The sequence below is a fragment of the Mandrillus leucophaeus genome, unplaced genomic scaffold (assembly GCF_000951045.1).
Source record: "Mandrillus leucophaeus isolate KB7577 unplaced genomic scaffold, Mleu.le_1.0 Scaffold165, whole genome shotgun sequence".
Taxonomy (NCBI): domain Eukaryota; kingdom Metazoa; phylum Chordata; class Mammalia; order Primates; family Cercopithecidae; genus Mandrillus; species Mandrillus leucophaeus.
In genome coordinates this window covers 1,735,800-1,755,227 of record NW_012101643.1, presented here as the reverse complement: position 1 = coordinate 1,755,227, position 19,428 = coordinate 1,735,800, and the positions used below count along the sequence as shown (strand labels likewise).

Here is a 19,428-nt window from a genome sequence, read left to right as displayed (position 1 = left end):
TCATGGCTCCTTAAACTGAAGGCAGCAAACCATCAGAGGCCTAATTAAGGCTGCATAGTACATTATAATTACAGTGCTCATTTTATGGGTTTTATTTCAGCTAATTTACTCCAGGAAACTCTTGACTCATATTCATCTTTTCTTCTAATAAAATACTTTTGGTCCATCATTTTTGTTTGTCTGTTTTGCAAATGCATCCATGATATTCCCTCATTGTGTATATGAATAATGATGTGATCCACCTTTTATCTTCACTAACTTCCATTTTTATTAATTTTTCTCTCCTTTTTCTAATTTTGCCAAGCCGTGTTATATTTTAATTTTAACCTCTGTCGCTTTTTTCTCCTTTTTGGAGCTTTATGAGTGCTCAAGATTTAATGGGCTTATTTTCTTCTTTAGCCACAAAACCAGCATAAAAATAGGAAGCATATGTAATTATGTATTTCTGTAGTTTGGCTTGAGCCCACATCTCTTGGAATTATTTTTAAGTATATATATATATACACACACATACACACACACACTTGATGTATATATTCATATCAATTTATTTTTCTCCCTCTATTTGTGTGACTAATTGAAACTCTATTTAGAGTAACATATTTATTTCATGAGTTAGCCCCCTATTAACAGGAAGCAAAATGTGCACTGCTTCTGTTTTCTTTTCTTTCTGATTATTTGTAAAGAAGAAAAAGTTAAAAAATAATTTATCACTTTATCTTATACTGAAACTCAAATGATTTCTTGACTTCACATTTATACCCAGTTTGAACAAACAGAAACATTTTCTCTGGCTCAGTGGTGATTCAGTTTGTGATACGCAAAATTCACTGCAAACATTTAAAAAGACATATTGTAATGATGCTCTATGTTGACTCATTATTCACCTCTTGCTATTTGTTTTGGGTAGACCCAATTCTCCTTGGTAGGAAGAGCAAACTAAGCTTCCAGTTAGCTCAAGCTATAAATCTCTATAGTTCCTACTTTCTCATTTTCCCTCATGGTTGTGCTTACTCTTGAAAATAAGACAGCTTAGATGCAATGCGTAAGTTATCACTCATTAGCAGTCTAATTTAAACTAGTGGAAAAAAACAACAGATTTGTGCCTTTACAGAACCCCCTCAGAGGCACAGGCCCAGATACAAATTACTGCTTTTACACATAACTCAGATTCTTTCCCTTACAGCCTCACCATTGCTGTGTAGCAAAAAACAAAACAACAAAACAACAAAAAACAAAACAAAAAAACCCTCCCGACTCCTTGGATCTTTTGCCAGCCTGGAGCGAGCTAGACCATGTCTTCTGCTACTGAAAATTGCTGCTTACTTCGTTTGCACGTTTTTCTTTTTCATGATGTTAGTACCATAAGAAGACACTCCTGTTAACCAGGAGTGCTTTATGCCTTGTTTTCGCATTTATTAAACCCTGAGTCTTAGTTGAACTTTCACTATCTTTTTTGATTTTGTGAGTACATAGTAGGTGTCTATATTTATGGAACACATGAGATGTTTTGATACAGGGATGCAATGTGAAATAAGCACATCATGGGGAATGGGGTATGCATCTGCTTTCAAGCATTTCTTCTTTGAGTTACAAGCAATCCAATTACACTCTTTAATTTAAAGAGTTAATTATACATTTAAAATGTACAGTTAAGTTATTATTGGCATTAGTCGCACTGTTGTGCTATCAAGTAGTAGATCTTACTCATTCTTTCTATTTTTTTGTACCCATCAACCATCCCCACATTCCCCTAGAGCCCCCCACTACCCTTCCCAGCCTCTGGTAACTACCCTTCTACTTCCTATGTCCGTGAACTCAAATGTTTTGATTTTTAGATCCCACAAATAAGTGAGAACGTGTGATGATTGTCTTTCTGTATGTGGTTTATTTCACTTAACATAATCATCTCCAGTTCATCCATGTAGTTGCAAATGACTGGATCACATTCTTTTTTATGGCTGAATAGTACTCCATTGTGTAGATGTACTGATTTTCTTTCTTCATTCATCTGCAGATGGACATTTAGGTTGCTTCCAAATCATTGCAATTATGAACAGTACTGCAACCAACATGGAGTGCAGATATCTCTTCGATATATTTCTTTGTTTTGGGTATATACTCAGCAGTGGGATTGCTGGATCACATAGTAGCTCAATTTTTAGTTTTTTGAGGAACCTCCAAAATGTTCTCTGTAGTGGTTTTCCTAATTTACATTCCCACCAGCAGTGCGGGAGCGCTCCCTTTTCTCCATATTCTTGCCAGCATTTGTTATTGCCTGTCTTTTGGATATAAGCCATTTTAACTGGAGTGCAATGATATCTCATTATAGTTTTGATTTGCATTTCTCTGATGATCCTTCACTGCATTTTTGACTCAACTCTCCTGTAATCTCAAGAATGCAAAACTTTCTGTGGTTCTGCCCAGTTGCCATCCTTGTTTCTCTGTGTCTCACTATCTCTCTCGCCAAGGTTTAACAGGCTGGTTTAATTTCTCCTGATTTACTGATATACCTGATTTTATTTTAATAACTAACTTTGATTCCATGTCTTCATGCTGATTCATAGCTATCTCCCCTGAATTCTCCTCTGATCAGTGTTGTCCATTCAGCATTTCTCTACCTCTTACCACTATCATCCCTGCTCAACAAAGGCGCATCTTGGTAATTCTTCCCTGTTGATCTTTGTTTCATTTGCCTTATTTTATTTCAACCATAAAATAATAGTAAGTACTGACATAGCATTGCTTTGATCCAAGCTCTGTTCTAAATGTCTTACATGTATTGCTATTCATAACAGTGTCCCCTCTCCCAGGCACCGTTATTACGTCCATTTCATAGATGTGGACACTGGAGCACAGAGATGTTAAATAATTTGCTAAAAACCTGTGAGGACACAAAACTAGGCACATCGGCTTATGTCCATGCTTATCACCAGTGTATACTACAATAGAATAATAATGATACCTCTTACTGTGACATTTCCCCATTAAGCTTTGTAAATACCAAGACTCCCAATCAATTACTCTTCTGAAAAGTTGACGGTCTGTCACATCCCTAAGTTATTTACATTCAGGAATGCAAATGTCGTTCATGTTCTGTGTGTTTCCCTGTTCTTTCTAGTCATTTACCAGTTTACTTCCCCATCTTTTTACTTGTTATATCATTTTGTTTAATTACTCAGAACTAAAAGACAAATTTTCCTACTTTCAGTGAAACGTCAGTGAAATCCGGGGATATTAATAAAAACGTTCTGACCGAAAAAGCTCTAACGAGTTTCAACTCCCAGATAGGAGGGAAAAAAATCCCCAAACAATAACCTGTGGTTTGAATAATTTGTAATTAATTGGGTCTCTGATTGTGCCTTCTTTCACGGATCTGCTGTGGACACCACCAAACTGTTTGACTGGCACTGCATCTCCAGGGTTTCCTTTACACGGGGCAACTCAATTCCTACTAATTAGCACTCAGCCGGAGTCTTCCTGTTTGCTTACCTCTAGCTTAGACGAAAGGGTTTCCGCATCATGATTTTCAGGTGAGGCCGTGTGCTCCTTCTGGAGTAAGCTTTTGTCCAGTATTATTACTCCTGCTTGAAATAGAGGTGAAAGAGAAACTTTCCTTCTCCCAGAGCAGGATCACACTCCTGTATCCTTCATGAATAGAGAACTAGGTTCCGTCTAAGTCCACATACATCTTGGTATTCTGGGATGATTTTGACTTTGTTTCATTTTTGCAGAACAATTGTAACCATAGGTGAGGAAACAATACCCGGGGGGGCAGTGGGGAGGGCATGGTGGTTTCCAAGTCGGTGGTTTTCCTGGGCTTTCCTCAGTGATCATGGGAGCACCAGTGTCATGGTTTGCTTTGTCCCCACGTTGGCCTCCTGTGCCTGTGTGGCTACCAGTCTAATTCCATTCACTTCTCCCAAATGTAAGCTTATGCCCACTTGCTATGGGGCAAAATCCCCAGGCTAGATTCTTCTTGGTAGGTAAAGTCAACCTACATAGAGCACTCTTGCCCTGTGGCTTGTTTCTAGTTTTTCTATACAGATTCTCAACAAATTTTGTTCAACCTCAGACAGCCTGAGTTGTGACCTGTGAATATATAATAGCAAAGTCAACTTTGATCTCTGATGAAGTTCCTACAGATTTGTAAGTCAAGTGACAAAAGTCTAAGTCTATCAGTAAAAAGCAAACAGGATCACTTTTTTGGTTACAAAAAACATGATAAGGAATATTGTCTACCCATCCTAGCACTTGGCGGCCACTCCCAATACCGTTAAGTTATTCCTAGACATTTAGTTACATCCTTGGAGATTTTCCTTTCTCAAGAGAACATAAATAATTCACAGTTACAACTATAAAAGTTTTAAGGCAAATGGCTGAATAATTGCACGTATTAAACATGCAGCGCCTGCAGCCTCAATTTTGTGTTCTACACACAAACAGCACAGAAATTTGCCTAATTCACCAAGTGAAATTTTTCCTCAAATTAAAACACAGATAAGGAAATCCTAGCACAAAGAAATATAAATTCTCTATGTCATGTCTTCTGTCTTTTCTACTTTAAAATCATAATGGTTTTAAATAAAATTCTCCAAATATAAAGTATGTCACTTGTCCTATTTACACTTAACAATAACAAATCTTGTTATGAGTAACAAATGGCAGATTTCTTTTGTTTAAACAGAATGTGAGAACCAACAGTCCATTTATATTCATTCACTTATTCGTTTGGCAAACATGAGATGGCCTTCCCTGGGTCAGAGTGAGCTGGGTGACAAGGAGGCAAAATTAAATCAATATCTGCTCTCAAGGGCTCTTTCCGTAATGGGGGATTGAAATAAGAATTTTAAAAACGTGAATGTCCTTGTTACTACAAAAGGAGGAATAATTAATTCATCCTGGGGCATTGGTAAAGGCTCTCCAAATGAGGTAACTTTCAACCTTTGCAAGCTGATTGAGATTTTGCAGTCTTAGAAGGTGGGAGTGTATTTAGATCTGAGAATAACATCAGCAAAGGATTGAAGGTGTGCAAGTTCCTATAAGTTTCAAGAGGGTCTTGCCTGCCTGCTTCACTGCTGATCCCATTCCTTGGAACAGTGACTGATAGGTGCTTAATAAACATATACGATTCATATGTAGGTATACATATTAATCATTTGTGGGAGGAAGTGGCAGGAATTGAGGCTGCAAAGGAACGTTGCACTATCTGGTGTAGGGACTGATATTCTATGCTAAGGATAGAGTGGGACTGATATTCTATGCTAAGGGGAGTGGACTTTGACCTTGGAAGGTCTGGTAAGTCATTAAAGATTTTAAGCAAAGGAGTGACATTGATTAAATATGTGTTTCAGCATAACCGCCTACAGTTAGGAGGATGGGTTGGGGTGGGAGGAAAACTGGAGGAGAGGATATAGTGAGAGGCTATTCAGTGAAAGGAGAGGATGAGTTTAGGAGATAAATTTGGACACAGAATTAATGAGTTTTAACAATTAGATTTAGGAAAATGAGAAAGTGAAAGAGGATTCAAAAATGACTTCAGGTTTGTAGCTTGAATATACAGATGGACGATGGATGAGAGAAGCAATTTTACTTGTATATGTACAAAGAAAGGTGTTATGTTCAGCTCGTGGAAAAGTTAGTTGGGGGTACTTAGAGGCATTCTCACTGAAATGTCCAGAAGACAATTAGGAGATGATATTTGAAATCAACCTGGAATAGTCAACCTAAGTTCTTGTTACTCCTCACTACTAAGGCAAATCATGCATATTAAATGGCCAGTACCCTGAGACCAACCCTAGTTTATTGCTGTGTAATACTTAGTTCTGATATAAACCCTCAGTACTGTCTCTGTGTGGTAACTGGCAGGTTTTGTTTATGCTTATTCCAAATTTATGGAATGAAAATAAGTTTATATAACTTGGATGAAGTATAAGAGTTAAAAAATTCTTTCCATAGATTAAAAGTTAATTTTAGTTATATACTGTAGAGAGGAGAGGCAGCTAATGTTACTGGCCTTTTGTTGTCAGGCCTCATTAAGTTGCATGACTTGAATAAGTATTGAGATTTAATGGCAGAAATAAAATGTAAATAGACATTACTTCCTATTGTTTTATGATTCTTTTAAAATACGTTTCTTACTATAAAAGTTATGCATGCTCATTTCATAGAATTTATGAAATATTGGGAGAGAAGTATACAAATCCAGCAATAACTAAGACTAACCTTTTTAGGTAATAACTTCTGGTCTTTTTTGAAATATGTATTTTATACAAATGAATATATTTTACATAGTTGCAATTATCATGTATATGTTATTTTGGATCTACTTTTAAAAAGTCACATTGATTATTATGTATTTCTATGATATTAGTAGGTTCTCTCAAATCATTTCTATAAACTTATTAAAACATAAAATTCAATTGCTTTGCCTTATTAGTTGTTGTAATTGGTTGAAATTATTTTAGGTAATTTGTAGCATATTTATAATTCTTTCATTCCATAATATTGTTGTGATCTGCCAAGCTTTTAAATTTGAGAATCTAACCATAAGCTTCATGACTATAGCTCTTTCTTGGTCTTATTGAATGTATTTAGTATTTAGTGGTCAAATGATTATAACTACTGACACTGTAATCTTCATTAAGCACTGTTTCTCTGCATCATTTTTGACCCAAGTGTTCAAAGCATATATCAGCATAATTTAAATATACACATAATATTGTATAGCTATTCCTTTTTTTATTTAAAAATGGGTTCTTTGGTGTTTCCTATTTGTTTTCCTTTAAGAATTTTTTATTAAGCATATTTGCTGTTTATTTCAATAAAATTAAAAATCTAATTTATTTCAGGCTGGGTGCTGTGTCTTGCGACTATAATCTCAGCCCTTTGGGAGGCCAGTGGTAGAATTGCTTGAGCCCAGGAGTTCAAGACCTGTCTGGGCAACATAATGAGACCACCCTCCTCTCTACAGGAAAAAAAAAAAAAAAAGCTCAGCATGGTGGCAGGCACCTATAGTCCCAGCTACTCAGGAGGCTACAGGAGGCTCAGGGGGGAGGATTGCTTAAGCCCAGGAGCTTGAGGGTGCAGTGAGCTATGATCCTGCCAGTGCACTCCAGCCTGGGCAACTGAGCAAGATCCTGTCTCAAAAAATTATTCCAATAAACCAGGGTTATTCTTAAGGTATTGACCATCTAATATGCCTGCATATTCCAGTTTATTCCAATAAAACTGAAAATAAAATGTGCTTTCTTTGACATTTTATTGTCATAATTAATAGAATTAGAAGTGGTCAATTTTTTTCAACTGTTTACTTGTTGGATCTGACCTGGTAGAATTGAAAAATAAAGAAACTGTTTTAATGTTAAACACCAAATTCTGAAAGCTTTCTGTTAGACTAGGCTAAATAGGAGAAAAATCGGGAATTTGTTTTCATATAGCTATTTTTGCACTTTGTGACATACGCTATTTACCTCCAAAATCTAGTCATATCTTTTCTAATATATTCAGTTTATTCACTCTATGGACCTTCATGAGTGTTTATTTAGCAAGAAAATTTATTGGTCTTGGTCGTAACTTCTTGGTCTTTTTTCTTAATGGTTAGATTCTATTCCACGATTGGCAATCTTTTTCTGAAAAAGGCTAGTGTCTCAGTCCAGTAGGACTGTTGTAACAAAATATCATAAACTGGGTGATTTATAAACAACAGAAATTTATTTCTCACAGTTCTAGATTCTGGGAAGTCCAAGATCAAGGCTCCTTCAGGTAAACTGTCCTGAGGGTCTCCTTTCTCATAGAAAGTTCGTCCTCACGTGGTGGAAGGGACAGCAAGCTCCCCTGGGGCCTCCTTTATAAAGGCGCTATTACCATTCTTAAGGGCTCTACCTTCATGACCTAATCACCTCCCCAAGGGGAACATCTGCTAATACCATTGGCAGGCCTTTGAGCATCTCCTAATACCATTGTCAGGCCTTTGAGCCCAAGCTAAGCCATCATATCCCCTGTGACCTGCATGTACATCCAGATGGCTTGAAGCAACTGAAGATCCACAGAAGAAGTGAAAATAGCCTTAAGTGATGACATTCTACCATTGTGATTTGTTCCTGTCCCACCCTAACTGATGCATATATTCTCCCCCACCCTTAAGAAGGTACTTTGTAATATTCTCCGCTGCCCTTAAGAATGTACTTTGTACGCCTATCCCAAACCTATAAGAACTAATGATAATCCCACCACCCTTTGCTGACTCTCTTTTCGGACTCAGCCCGCCTGCAGCCAGGTGAAACAAACAGCCTTGTTGCTCATACAAAGCCTGCTGGTGGTCTTTTCACAGGACGCGAGTGACAGCCATCACCTTGGGGGTTAGGATTTCAACATATCAATTCTGGGGAGATGAAAAACATTCAGACCATAGCAGCCAGATAGTTAATATTATAGGTGCGTGGACCATGAGGTCTGTTAACTCAACCCTGCCTTTGTAGTGTGAAAGCAGCTATAGACAGTATGTAAATGTGCATGGAATACACAATAAAATTTTATTTATAAAAACAGGCAGTGTGCATCTGATAAGGGTCTAATATCCAGAATCTATAAGGAACTTAAATCACCCAACAAGCAAAAGCCAAATAACCCCATTAAAAAATTGTCAAAAGACTTGAACAGACACTTCTCCAAAGAAGACAGACAAGCAGCCAACAAACATATGAAACGTTTTCTACCCACATCTCCAATCACCAAAGAGAAATGCAAATCAAAACTACAATGAGATACCATCTCATATCACTCACTCTTGGCTATTGTTAAAAAGTCAGGCCAGGCGTGGTGGCTCACACCTGTAATCCCAGCACTTTGGGAGGCGAAGGCGGGCAGATCACCTGAGGTCTGGAGTTCGAGACCAGCCTGGCCAACATGGTGAAACCCCGTCTCTACTAAAAATACAAAAATTACCTGGGCATGGTGGTAGGTGCCTGTAATCCCAGCTACCCAGGAGGCTGAGGCGGGAGAGTTGCTTGAACCCGGGAGGTGGAGATTGCAGTGAACTGAGATCGCGCCATTACATTCCAGCCTGGGTAACAAAAGCAAAACTCCATCTCAAAAAGAAAAAAAAAAAAGAGTGCCCCTGACCCCCCAAAAAAAGATGCTGGTTGGGCTGCAGAGAAAAGGCTTACATTGTTGGTGGGAATGTAAATTAGTTCAGCCACTGTGGAAAGTAGTTTGGAGATTTCTCAAAAAACTTAACAGAGAACTACCATTTGACCCAGCAAACCTATTACTAGATATATACCTGAAAGAAAATTAATTGTTTTACCAAAAAGACACATGCACTTAAATGTTCATGGCATCCCTATTCACAATAGCAAAGACATTGAATCAATCTAGGTACCCATCAACAGTGAACTGCGTAAAGATAATGTGGTACATGCACATCATGAAATACTACGGATTGGATAAAGAAAATGTGGTTCATATACACCATAGAATACCACGCAGACATAATAAGGGCGACATCATGTCCTTTACAGCAACATGGATGCAACTGGAGGTCGTTATCCTAAGCGAATTAATGCAGGAACAGAAAACCAGATACAGTGTGTCATCACTTACAGTGGGAGCTAAACAAGGGGTACTCGTGGACATAAAGATAGCAACAATAGACTAGGCACTACTAAGCGGAGGTGGGTGAGGGGATGGGAACAAGGGTTGAAAAATTACCTATCGGTTGGGGTATACTCACTACCCTATTGATGGGATCAGTTGTACCTCAAACCTCAGCATCATACGATATATCCATGTAACAAACCTGCACTTGTATCCCTTGAATCGAAAATAAAATTTGAAATTATTTTTTATAAAAAGGCAGCCATGTGCTCTATAGCAATCAATAATGGAGAGAAAACAAGCAAAAACATCAGGATAGCATGACTAGTCTATTAAAAATGCTTTTCCATTTCCATGATTTTATTTTAGTACAGAATGAATGAGTTTATTTTATTCCTACGTTTTTAGTAATAGCAAAAAAAAAAAAGGTATTCGGTTTTAGTATACTTATATAAAGATCTGCTTTAACTCGTCAGCCTCTTGTATTATTATTTTCTGTTGTCTTTGATTTTTAACTGTTACGCATTGTTGGAACACAGCAGCTGATTTTGAACAGCTCCAAGATTTAACTCAAAATCCTTTTGGCTGAATATATATTTGTATTTTAACAAACTAAGTCATTAGTGAAGAAATTAGCAGTAACTCTCCTTGTTTTGTAATGGATTGGGGCTTGGATCAGATATAGATTGTGACAGCCATAGAGAATTGCTTCTGTATTCTATAATACCTTTGTAAATGTAAAACTTTGTATTACTTTTCTAAGAATATTAACTCCATTTGAGATGTATGACCCTTTCTACAGGGTTCCTCTGGGGCTGTTCCCAAAACTACGTAACTCTTAGATGTGATGTTTTCTATATGTTGGGTCTAATTGTTGTAAATGGGATCCATTCTCATTGCTGACAAGGTGAGCTTGTTCTGAAAACATGAACACAGAGGTACACATGCAGCTTTACAAGTTCACCCTAAAATTTCTGATAATGAAATTTATTTTCTCTTCTTTCCTTCTTAAACTTTAAGAAAAGGCATATACTATTTTATCTTTTGTAGTGGCTAGTACCTAAAAATATCACGATTTTTAATCCAGTTTTATACATTGTGTTATTTCTATTTGTTTTTGTCTTATTTTATATATTTCTTTTAACAAACTAAGAAATCTTTTCTACTATAAACCTGGGAGAATGTCGTGATCTTCATGGAATAGGATGCATTGTTGCAGGATTACACTTTCAGTGCCAAGAAGCTTCCTAAACTGGCCCTAACCAGTCTGTCCTCTCCCCACTCACTCTGTACATGAGGCACACCAGATATGCCCCACATTCAAGACTATTCATGCATCTACTGCTTCCTTTCCTGGAAAGCCTGAAAAGGGTCGTGAACATATTCTTTAAGGCCCCATCTGCATGTTGCTTTGTTTACTACCTCCCCTGGATAGGATTACTTGCTTCTTCTGCTAAACACCACGTCTCAGTTGTTTGCCTTTTCCTCCCTCAACTGTGATGTCATCATCTTTGGATATTAGTCCCCTCTCCCAAACACCACCTGTCACCTATCACAGTGCCTTGTGACAGTCACATTGAGCACAGATAATTACATGTTGTACTGAATCCACATATGTAGAAAAAGGAAGGTACACTGGTCATTGCATGCCAATTAATCACGGTTTTTTTTTTCCCCCCTCTTTCTTTGTTTTATCTTTAGGCATTCTGGAAGTTTTACACTGTGTTTTAGTAGAAAGTCCAGAAGCTCTAAATATTATTAAAGAAGGACATATTAAATCCATTATCTCACTTTTAGACAAGCATGGAAGAAATCACAAGGTAAATGAAATATTTTGTTTCCCTGAATGAATTTTCAAATCCTTTTAGATATGTTTCTTAAATACAATAACTTTTAAAAAGTGTGTCAAATTTTTCATGAGTGTTTTTCTTCTCTTAATTATTATTTTTTGAGCAGTCGTACTCTGTCGCCCATGCTGGAGTGCAGTGGTGTGATCTGAGCTCACTGCAACCTCCGCCTCCAGGGCTCAAGCAATTATCCTGTCTCGGCCTCTGGAGTAGCTGGGACTACAGGTACATGCCACCATGCCCGGCTAATTTTCGTATTTTAAGTAGAGACAGGGTTTTACCGTATTGGTCAGGCTGGTCTTGAGCTCCTGACCTCAGGTAATCCACCTGCCTTTCCTCCCAAAGTGCTGGGATTACAGGCATGAGCCACCGTGCCCGGCCTTCATCTCTTAATCATGATCAAGTAATATTGTTTAGTGTTTATTCATAGCATCAGTGGGAACATGAACAGTTCTCAATTTATATATGAAGAAAAGTTGGAAAGTTAGTGGGAAACTACTGTAATGTTTAAATAACTGAGTCAAATGTAACTGGAGGAATGTGTTTGCTTTGTAAAAAGTGCTGCTGATGCTTGATTCTGAAGGGGGAATTAGAATCAGCTGAAAGTGACTGCACACAGTGACTCATGCCTGCCATCCCAGTAATTGGGGAAGCCAAGATGGGAGGATCGCTTGAGGCCAGGAGTTTGAGACCAGCCTGGGTAATATAGCAATACCCTGTCTTTACAAAAAAGAAAAATTAGCCAGGCGTGATGGCATGCACCTATAGAGGCTGAGACAGGAGGATTCCTCGTGCCCGAGAGTTCGAGTCTGCAGTGAGCTATGATCGTGTCACTGCACTTCAGCCTGGGTGACAGAATGAGATGCTGTCAGAAAGGAAGGGAGGGAGGGAGGGAGGGGAGAAAGGATGGAAAGGCAGGGAGGGAGGGAGGATCAACTGAAAGTAATTTCTCTTTTCAGGTCCTGGACGTGTTGTGCTCACTCTGTGTTTGCCATGGGGTTGCAGTCCGTTCTAACCAGCACCTCATCTGTGACAATCTCTTACCAGGAAGAGATCTGTTACTACAGACACGTCTTGTGAACCACGTCAGCAGGTAAATTCAGACAGACAGTGTCATCTGACAGGCAACATAATAAAAGAATTAATGTTCTTGTCCTGTAGCTGACACTATATGGTCTGTTTTTTAAATTAGAGCGTATAGTAGTAGTTTCTGTATTTTTGCAGTGAATAATATGTCTTTTTCTCTAACAATCAGATGGGATAATAATAAATGAACCTAGCAAAATATGGCTTTGCCACAGACACATGGATAAGAGCTTTTATTCACATTCCTATGTAGATAGATAATCATTGACATCCTCAGGACCATCCTGACAACTGTATAGGTATATGGTTGTATATAATTATGCTTTACATCTTCTTAGAATGTAACTAAAACACTATCCTTCAATATCATTTTTTTAAAATTATTTTTTTGAGACAGAGTCTCACTGTCGCCCAGGCTGGAGTACAGCGGTGCGACCTCAGCTCACTGCAAGCTCCACCTCCCAGGTTCACGCCATTCTCCTCCCTCAGCCTCCTGAGTAGATGGGACCACAGGCGCCCGCCACCAAGCCCAGTTAATTTTTTTGTATTTTTAGTAGAGACGGGGTTTCACCGTGTTAGCCAGGATGGTCTCGACCTCCTGACCTCGTGATCTGCCTGCCTCGGCCTCCCAAAGTGCTGGGATTACAGGCATGAGTCACCACGCCCGGCCCCTTCAATATCATTTTGAGGTACCTGCTATGTACGATCAAAAATAGAATGTCCAAAATGTAATATATTATGCAAATAACCAATAAAACTACATCTTCAGTTAGATCTGCCTTCCAAGGCACCTCACGTCCATTGAGTACCGTGTGCCAGCTGTGGTGCTAAGGGCTTTATGTGTATTCTATACTGTTTGTGTCTGTGCTTTCCTAGGAACCACTGGGATTCACATTTTATAGACGAAAAAACTGGAACTGGAAGTGGAACTCAGATCTAAATCCAGAGACTGAGCTTATAACCACCATGCCACACTGCCTTTCTTATCCCCTGTATTAGTCAGGCTTCTCTAGAGGTACAGGATGAATAGGATAGCTGTACATATGAAAGGGAGTTTATTAAGGAGCATTGATTCACACGATCACACGGTGAAGTCCCACAATAGGCCGTCTGCAAACTAAGGAGCAAGGAAGTCAGTCTGAGTCCCAAACCTCACAAGTAGGGAGGCCAGAAGTGCAGCCTTTAGCCTGCGGTTGAAGGCCCGAGAACCCCTGGCAAACCACTGCTAAGTCCAGGAGTCCAAAAGCAGAAGAACTTGGGAGTCTGATGTTCAAGGGCAGGAAACATCCAGCATGGGAGGAAGAGGAAGGATGGAAAACTCAGCCAGTCTAGTCTCTCCACGTTCTTCTGCCTGCTTTTATTCTAGCTGTGCTGGCAGCTGATTAGATGGTGCCCATCCAGATTGAGGGTGGGTCTGCCTCTCTCTGTCCATTGACTCAAATGTTATTCTCCTTTGGCAACACCTTCACAGACATATCCAGGAACAATACTCTGCATCCTTCAATCCAATCAAGTTGACACTCAATATTAACCATCACATCCCCCAGATGAACACATAAATAAATAATAAGAAATAACTGCTTACAATCATAAAATGCTGTGTGTGATAGTAGTAACATTGCCACACTGTATCTAGCAGCTAGCCCAGAGATACTGATAACGTCATCCTGTTTTAAACAGAAATGTGGGGTTTGTTGTGTATTTCTATGATGTGTTTTGTTTTTTAAGATAGAGTCTTGCTCTGTCACCAAGGCTGGAGTGCAGTGGCATGACCTTGGCTCACTGCAACTTCTGCCTCCTGGGTTCAAACCTTTCTCCTGCCTCAGCCTCCCAGTAGCTGGGATTACAGGTGCACACCACCACACCCAGCTAATTTTTGTATTTTTAGTAGAGATGGGGTTTCACCATGTTGGCCAGTGTGGTCTTGAACTCCTGACCTCATAATCCGCCCGCCTTAGCCTCCCAAAATGCTGGGATTACAGGTGTGAGCCACCGCACCTGGCCAATGTGTGTGTTTTTAAAAAAAATATATGATATATATATATATATATATATATATACACACACACACACTTATTGCATATTCACTCTATGGCAGAAACTTCTTTACATTTATTCTATTATTCCATCCTCACAACATGCTTGAACTTAGAGATGTTTACCAGCCCATTTTCCAGGAGGATAAATGGAGGATGAGCAAGGTTTCATAACTAGTGCCAGGTCACACAGCTAGCAAATGGATGCTCACATTTTCTCTCTGACTCAGAAACCCATGGTTTTCCAACTAGACTTCCAACCACACTGTGCTGGAAAAATGGAAATTGTTGGGAAACGGATACAGCTGGTTGTTTTCCTTCGCTCCTTTTGAGGAGCTCCTTTTTAAAGTAAGTCAATTACATATCAAATTATGTTACCTCTGCTGAGCTGGGAAGCAAAGTCCAAACACCTTCTATGTTTTTGTTTGTTTCTTTTACAGTACTGACTTAAGATGTCCTTCATGATTCTTTATATAACAGACCTGCCATTCTTGAGTAGTATGTTCTGAGACCTTCATTCATTTCTACCTACTGCTACCATAGGGTATATGTCCTCTCCTAAAATGGAATTAAATACAAGTTACGAAAAATTTTTCTGTTCACAGTGAGGCTTAATGAACAACAAAGCTGATTAGTTACCTTGGTTCCTTCACAAACAACATGACCTACCTCAGCCCCGTACCCCATGTGACACAAAGCTTAGTTTAGGAAAATTTCTCCATGCCTGGAATTCCTAATAACTCCATTAATTCTAAAAGTCTGCTCTGAGTGTCTCAGTTTGTGACTTAAATACGATTAATGATACACAACGTGTGGAAGAGGAATTAAGACAAAATAACGTTAGTTCCTTGGGTGACACTGCCAAGAAATCTCGGAAGCGAAACTGCTGATGGAATGTTCACAGTGGAGCTGGCTTTCACTGTATACTACTTCAGTGGTAGTTTTAATGATTTTGTTAGTAATTAAGGAAATATATATTTAATATGTGGCATCTTAGAGAAGCATGACTAATGTTTAAAATAGTGAGATGTGGCTGGGCGCGGTGGCTCATGCCTGTTATTCCAGCACTTGGGAGGTCGAGGCAGGAGGATTACTTGAGCTCAGGAGTTTGATACCATCCTGGGCATCATAGCAAAACCTTATCTCTACTAAAAATTAAAAAAAAAATTAGTTGGGCTTGGTGGCACTCTCCTTTAGTGCCAGTTATTCAGGAGGCTGAGATGGGAGGATTACTTGAGCCTGGGAGATGGTGACTGCAATAAACTATGATTGCATCACTGCACTTCAGCCTAGGCAACAGAGCAAGACCCCGTCTCAATAAAATAAAATTAAATAAAATACAAAAGTAAAATTATGAGATGTAAATGCAAACAATGGAAGGTTTGTCTGGACTTTTCTTACATGCGATTCCTGTCTCTTTAAAGCATGAGACCCAATATTTTTCTGGGCGTCAGTGAAGGTTCTGCTCAGTATAAGAAATGGTACTATGAATTGATGGTGGACCACACAGAGCCCTTTGTGACAGCTGAAGCAACGCACCTGCGAGTGGGCTGGGCTTCCACTGAAGGGTATTCTCCCTACCCCGGAGGGGGCGAAGAGTGGGGTGGAAATGGTGTTGGAGATGATCTCTTCTCCTATGGATTTGATGGCCTTCATCTCTGGTCAGGTACGTGCTGTCCATTTTCTTTCACCATGTTCCAGAAGGAGATCTTTTGCTGGACATTTCTGAAAGCTATTGGTGCTGCTTCCATTGGGTACTTCTATAGGGTATTAATCATTCAGAAATTTAGCATTGAGAGGATGAGTAAGAGTGTTGGGGAAAAAGCAGTATTTCACTAGGGGAAAAAGAAAACTTACAATTATAGTACGATTTCCAAGGGACTGCCTAGCTTATGAACAATGCTGTGTATTTAAAGATTTAAATAAGAGTGTATTGCTTAGGAACAATACTGTGTATTTAAAGAGTGCATTCCAAAGCATGAATGAACTGCAAGAAACTTGTGACTTTTCTGCTTTAATTGGTATGTTTAAAACTTCAGCTGCCAATGGAAAAGAACAAAAAACAAACCTTGGAAAATAATGGGAAGAAATAGACTGAGTTCAGCCTTCTGTTAGATAATGTAATGGTGGGAAATCAATAATTTGTAAAGTGTGGTATGAGGACTCAGATTATAATCAAATGACACTCTGTTTCAGAAGTATAAAATGGTTTAAAAATAAAGGAATAGGTCATTTCACCAGCTACCAACCCTTAGTTTTGATGGTTGAGTATGTATTAAAAATGAGTACTATATATTTAAAAATAATATTCTTTCTCTGATTCATGAAGAAGTAGAGTTTGGTTAGCTCCGTTTAAAAGCTTAGCTCTTGATTATGTAGATTTTTTTAGATGTTAAAATTCATCTGGATTCTGCAGACATATGCTTATGTTGGTAAAGCTGCATTTGGAATATAGTCCTGGTATGATCTTGCCATAGTTTATAAATTATTTAGCATATGGAAGATACAGAAAGTTACCTTAAGTTATAAAGCTGAACTTTGCCTCTTGTGGAGTACAAATGATAGGCATTTATGCGTGCTTTATGGGCCTAAAGCTTATGAAAAGTAAGAAATAAATTGAACTACACCTAAGACTTTATGGTAATGAGTTTATATCTAAAAGCATTCCATGTAGTTGTATCTAACAATGATACTTACTGAATTCTGTCTTCATTGAGTGCCAATAGCTCAGTTGTCTAGAAGAGATGAAGCTGTATTTTGGTGTGTGTGTGTGTATGTGTGCGCGCGCTTGCGCTTGCGCTTATTTATTTATTTATTTATTTATTTCGAGACAGAGTCTTGCTCTGTTGCCCAGGCTGGAGTGCAGTGGTGCAATCTTGGCTCATTGCAGCCTCCGCCTCCTGGGTTCAAGTGATTCTCGTGCCTCAGCCTCCTGAGTAGCTGGGGCTACAGGCTTGCACCACCATGCCCCGCTCATTTTTATATTTTTTTAGCAGAGTCAAGGGTTTCACCATGTTGGCCAGGCTTATCTTGATCTCCTGGTCTCAAGTGATCTGCCTGCCTCCGCTTCCCAAAGCGCTGGGATTACAAGTGTGAGCCACTGTGCCCAGCCTCAATTTTTAATTTTTGTGAGTACGTAAAAGGTATATATATTCATGGTGTTGAAGCTGTGTTTTGCATATTTCATCTAACCTCTGAGGAATGTGGTTGGAGTCCTCACAGTACTGTGGACTGCTTTATACAAAGGCGACCTGTGCCAGCCAGACCATAGTCACAGTGCCTTGTTCCCATAGGAAAATTTTCCTGTTGACCAACCAGAGATAAAGAGTCGTCACTTCAGAAGACCTATTAAACACAAAATAGGGCTGATGTCCTTGTTATAAAACGTTTTAACTATAATCTTTTAGATACTATTACTTTCTCTCTCTCTAGCTCCTAGTATTGCTCTGCAGGAAATACGTACTCAAATGAATAAATGAAACATGTTAACTTGTTTTCCCGTTACACAGAGATTAGATTAAAAAAACATTAATCGACAGTGCCAAGTTGCTTTCATTTAGTCTCTCTATATAATAACATATTTTACTATTTTTGTTTTGTATTCAATTTGAAGCTTTTTCTTTCAATACATTAAAAGTACCTGGTTCTTATGGAATTGAATTGTATGCATTATGCCTTTTATTACAAAGTATCTGTTAAATAGAATAATAAGAACAACAACAACAAAATTTAGTGAATCTGTGGACATGTACCAGAAAGGATGGTAGGCACTGGAGTTTCAGGAGAAAAGCATCTTAAAATTTTATTCATTTTTTTAAATGGCAAGAAAAGATGTATCATATCATGTCTGTACTTGAAAAGTATTTTCTCTTAAGCCACTGGGGGTCTATTAAATGCTTTGCTGATTTTAGATTCATAATCAATAAAGACAGATCTAAATTAGTTGGAATGTGAGTTATGAAACTCGAATTCATAGTAACAGATAACCTTCTTTGGGGTCATTCTCCTATTTTCTTCTTAATGGTTGATGTACAATTTAAAGTATCAAATATCAGTGATTTCTAGGATGGAGCGCATTCTCTGCCACTTAACATTTTGTAATTGGAGACTGGCAGTATTTCTTGGAACAAGGATTGGGCTCATAAGCAAAAGTTTTTACTTATGTCTTCATTTCTTCTCTTCAATTTAACCTTTGCGGTGTTGCTACTTTTCCTCTCTGTCAATGCAGAACTGGATTTTGGGAATCCAGGTCCCAGGTGTTTGAAAGGACCAAAAGTATAAAAAATCTTGGTGCTTTGAGAGAATTTAAATATAGAATTAGTGTGGAGGAATTTACAGGAAACATGGGTACAGGTTTCTAATACAGGATCTATCAAGCTATCATATCCCTCAAAGTGAACAATATATTTAATTATGATAGATATCTTGTAAACAACATTGCTATTAGCTACAGATCTTGGTACAAACAAGAAACTAGACCTTTTTCTGCATTGCTTTTGTTTGATTTTTTAAAAAGCTACCTTTATTATATTCAGGGAATTCTAGAAGAGACACTTGATAGTGAATTTATTGCCTGTGGATTTGAATATTGGTAAAATAAAAAGTGTCCACATTTAAAAAAAATAGGTATTCTTTACTACTGGCATTTCAAATATGTCCTTGGTAGAGATATTGGCACGCTAGAAGTAAAAAGAATTATTAAAAATACAAAGCACGTATCACAAAGTCTGTTTTTGTCTTCGCTCAAATTGAAGGTTTTGTTTATGTTTGTGAGCATGTGTGTTTGGGTGGACCTTGCCTTCAAAATTTTCTTCCAGCATGCAGTGAGAGGCAGATGCTCTTGGGACTGATTAGCAAAGGAG

At 38.4% G+C, this 19,428-nt stretch overlaps 1 protein-coding gene across 1 annotated transcript in view; it reads left to right on the top strand.

Moving 5' to 3' along the window:
* Positions 1-19,428, top strand: part of RYR2 (ryanodine receptor 2 (cardiac)) — a 620,934-nt gene that overhangs the window by 231,820 nt on the left and 369,686 nt on the right. The window contains 3 exon segments of the mRNA XM_011976391.1: positions 11,299-11,417; positions 12,404-12,537; positions 15,991-16,232. Coding sequence (XP_011831781.1) covers positions 11,299-11,417; positions 12,404-12,537; positions 15,991-16,232 — 495 coding nt within the window.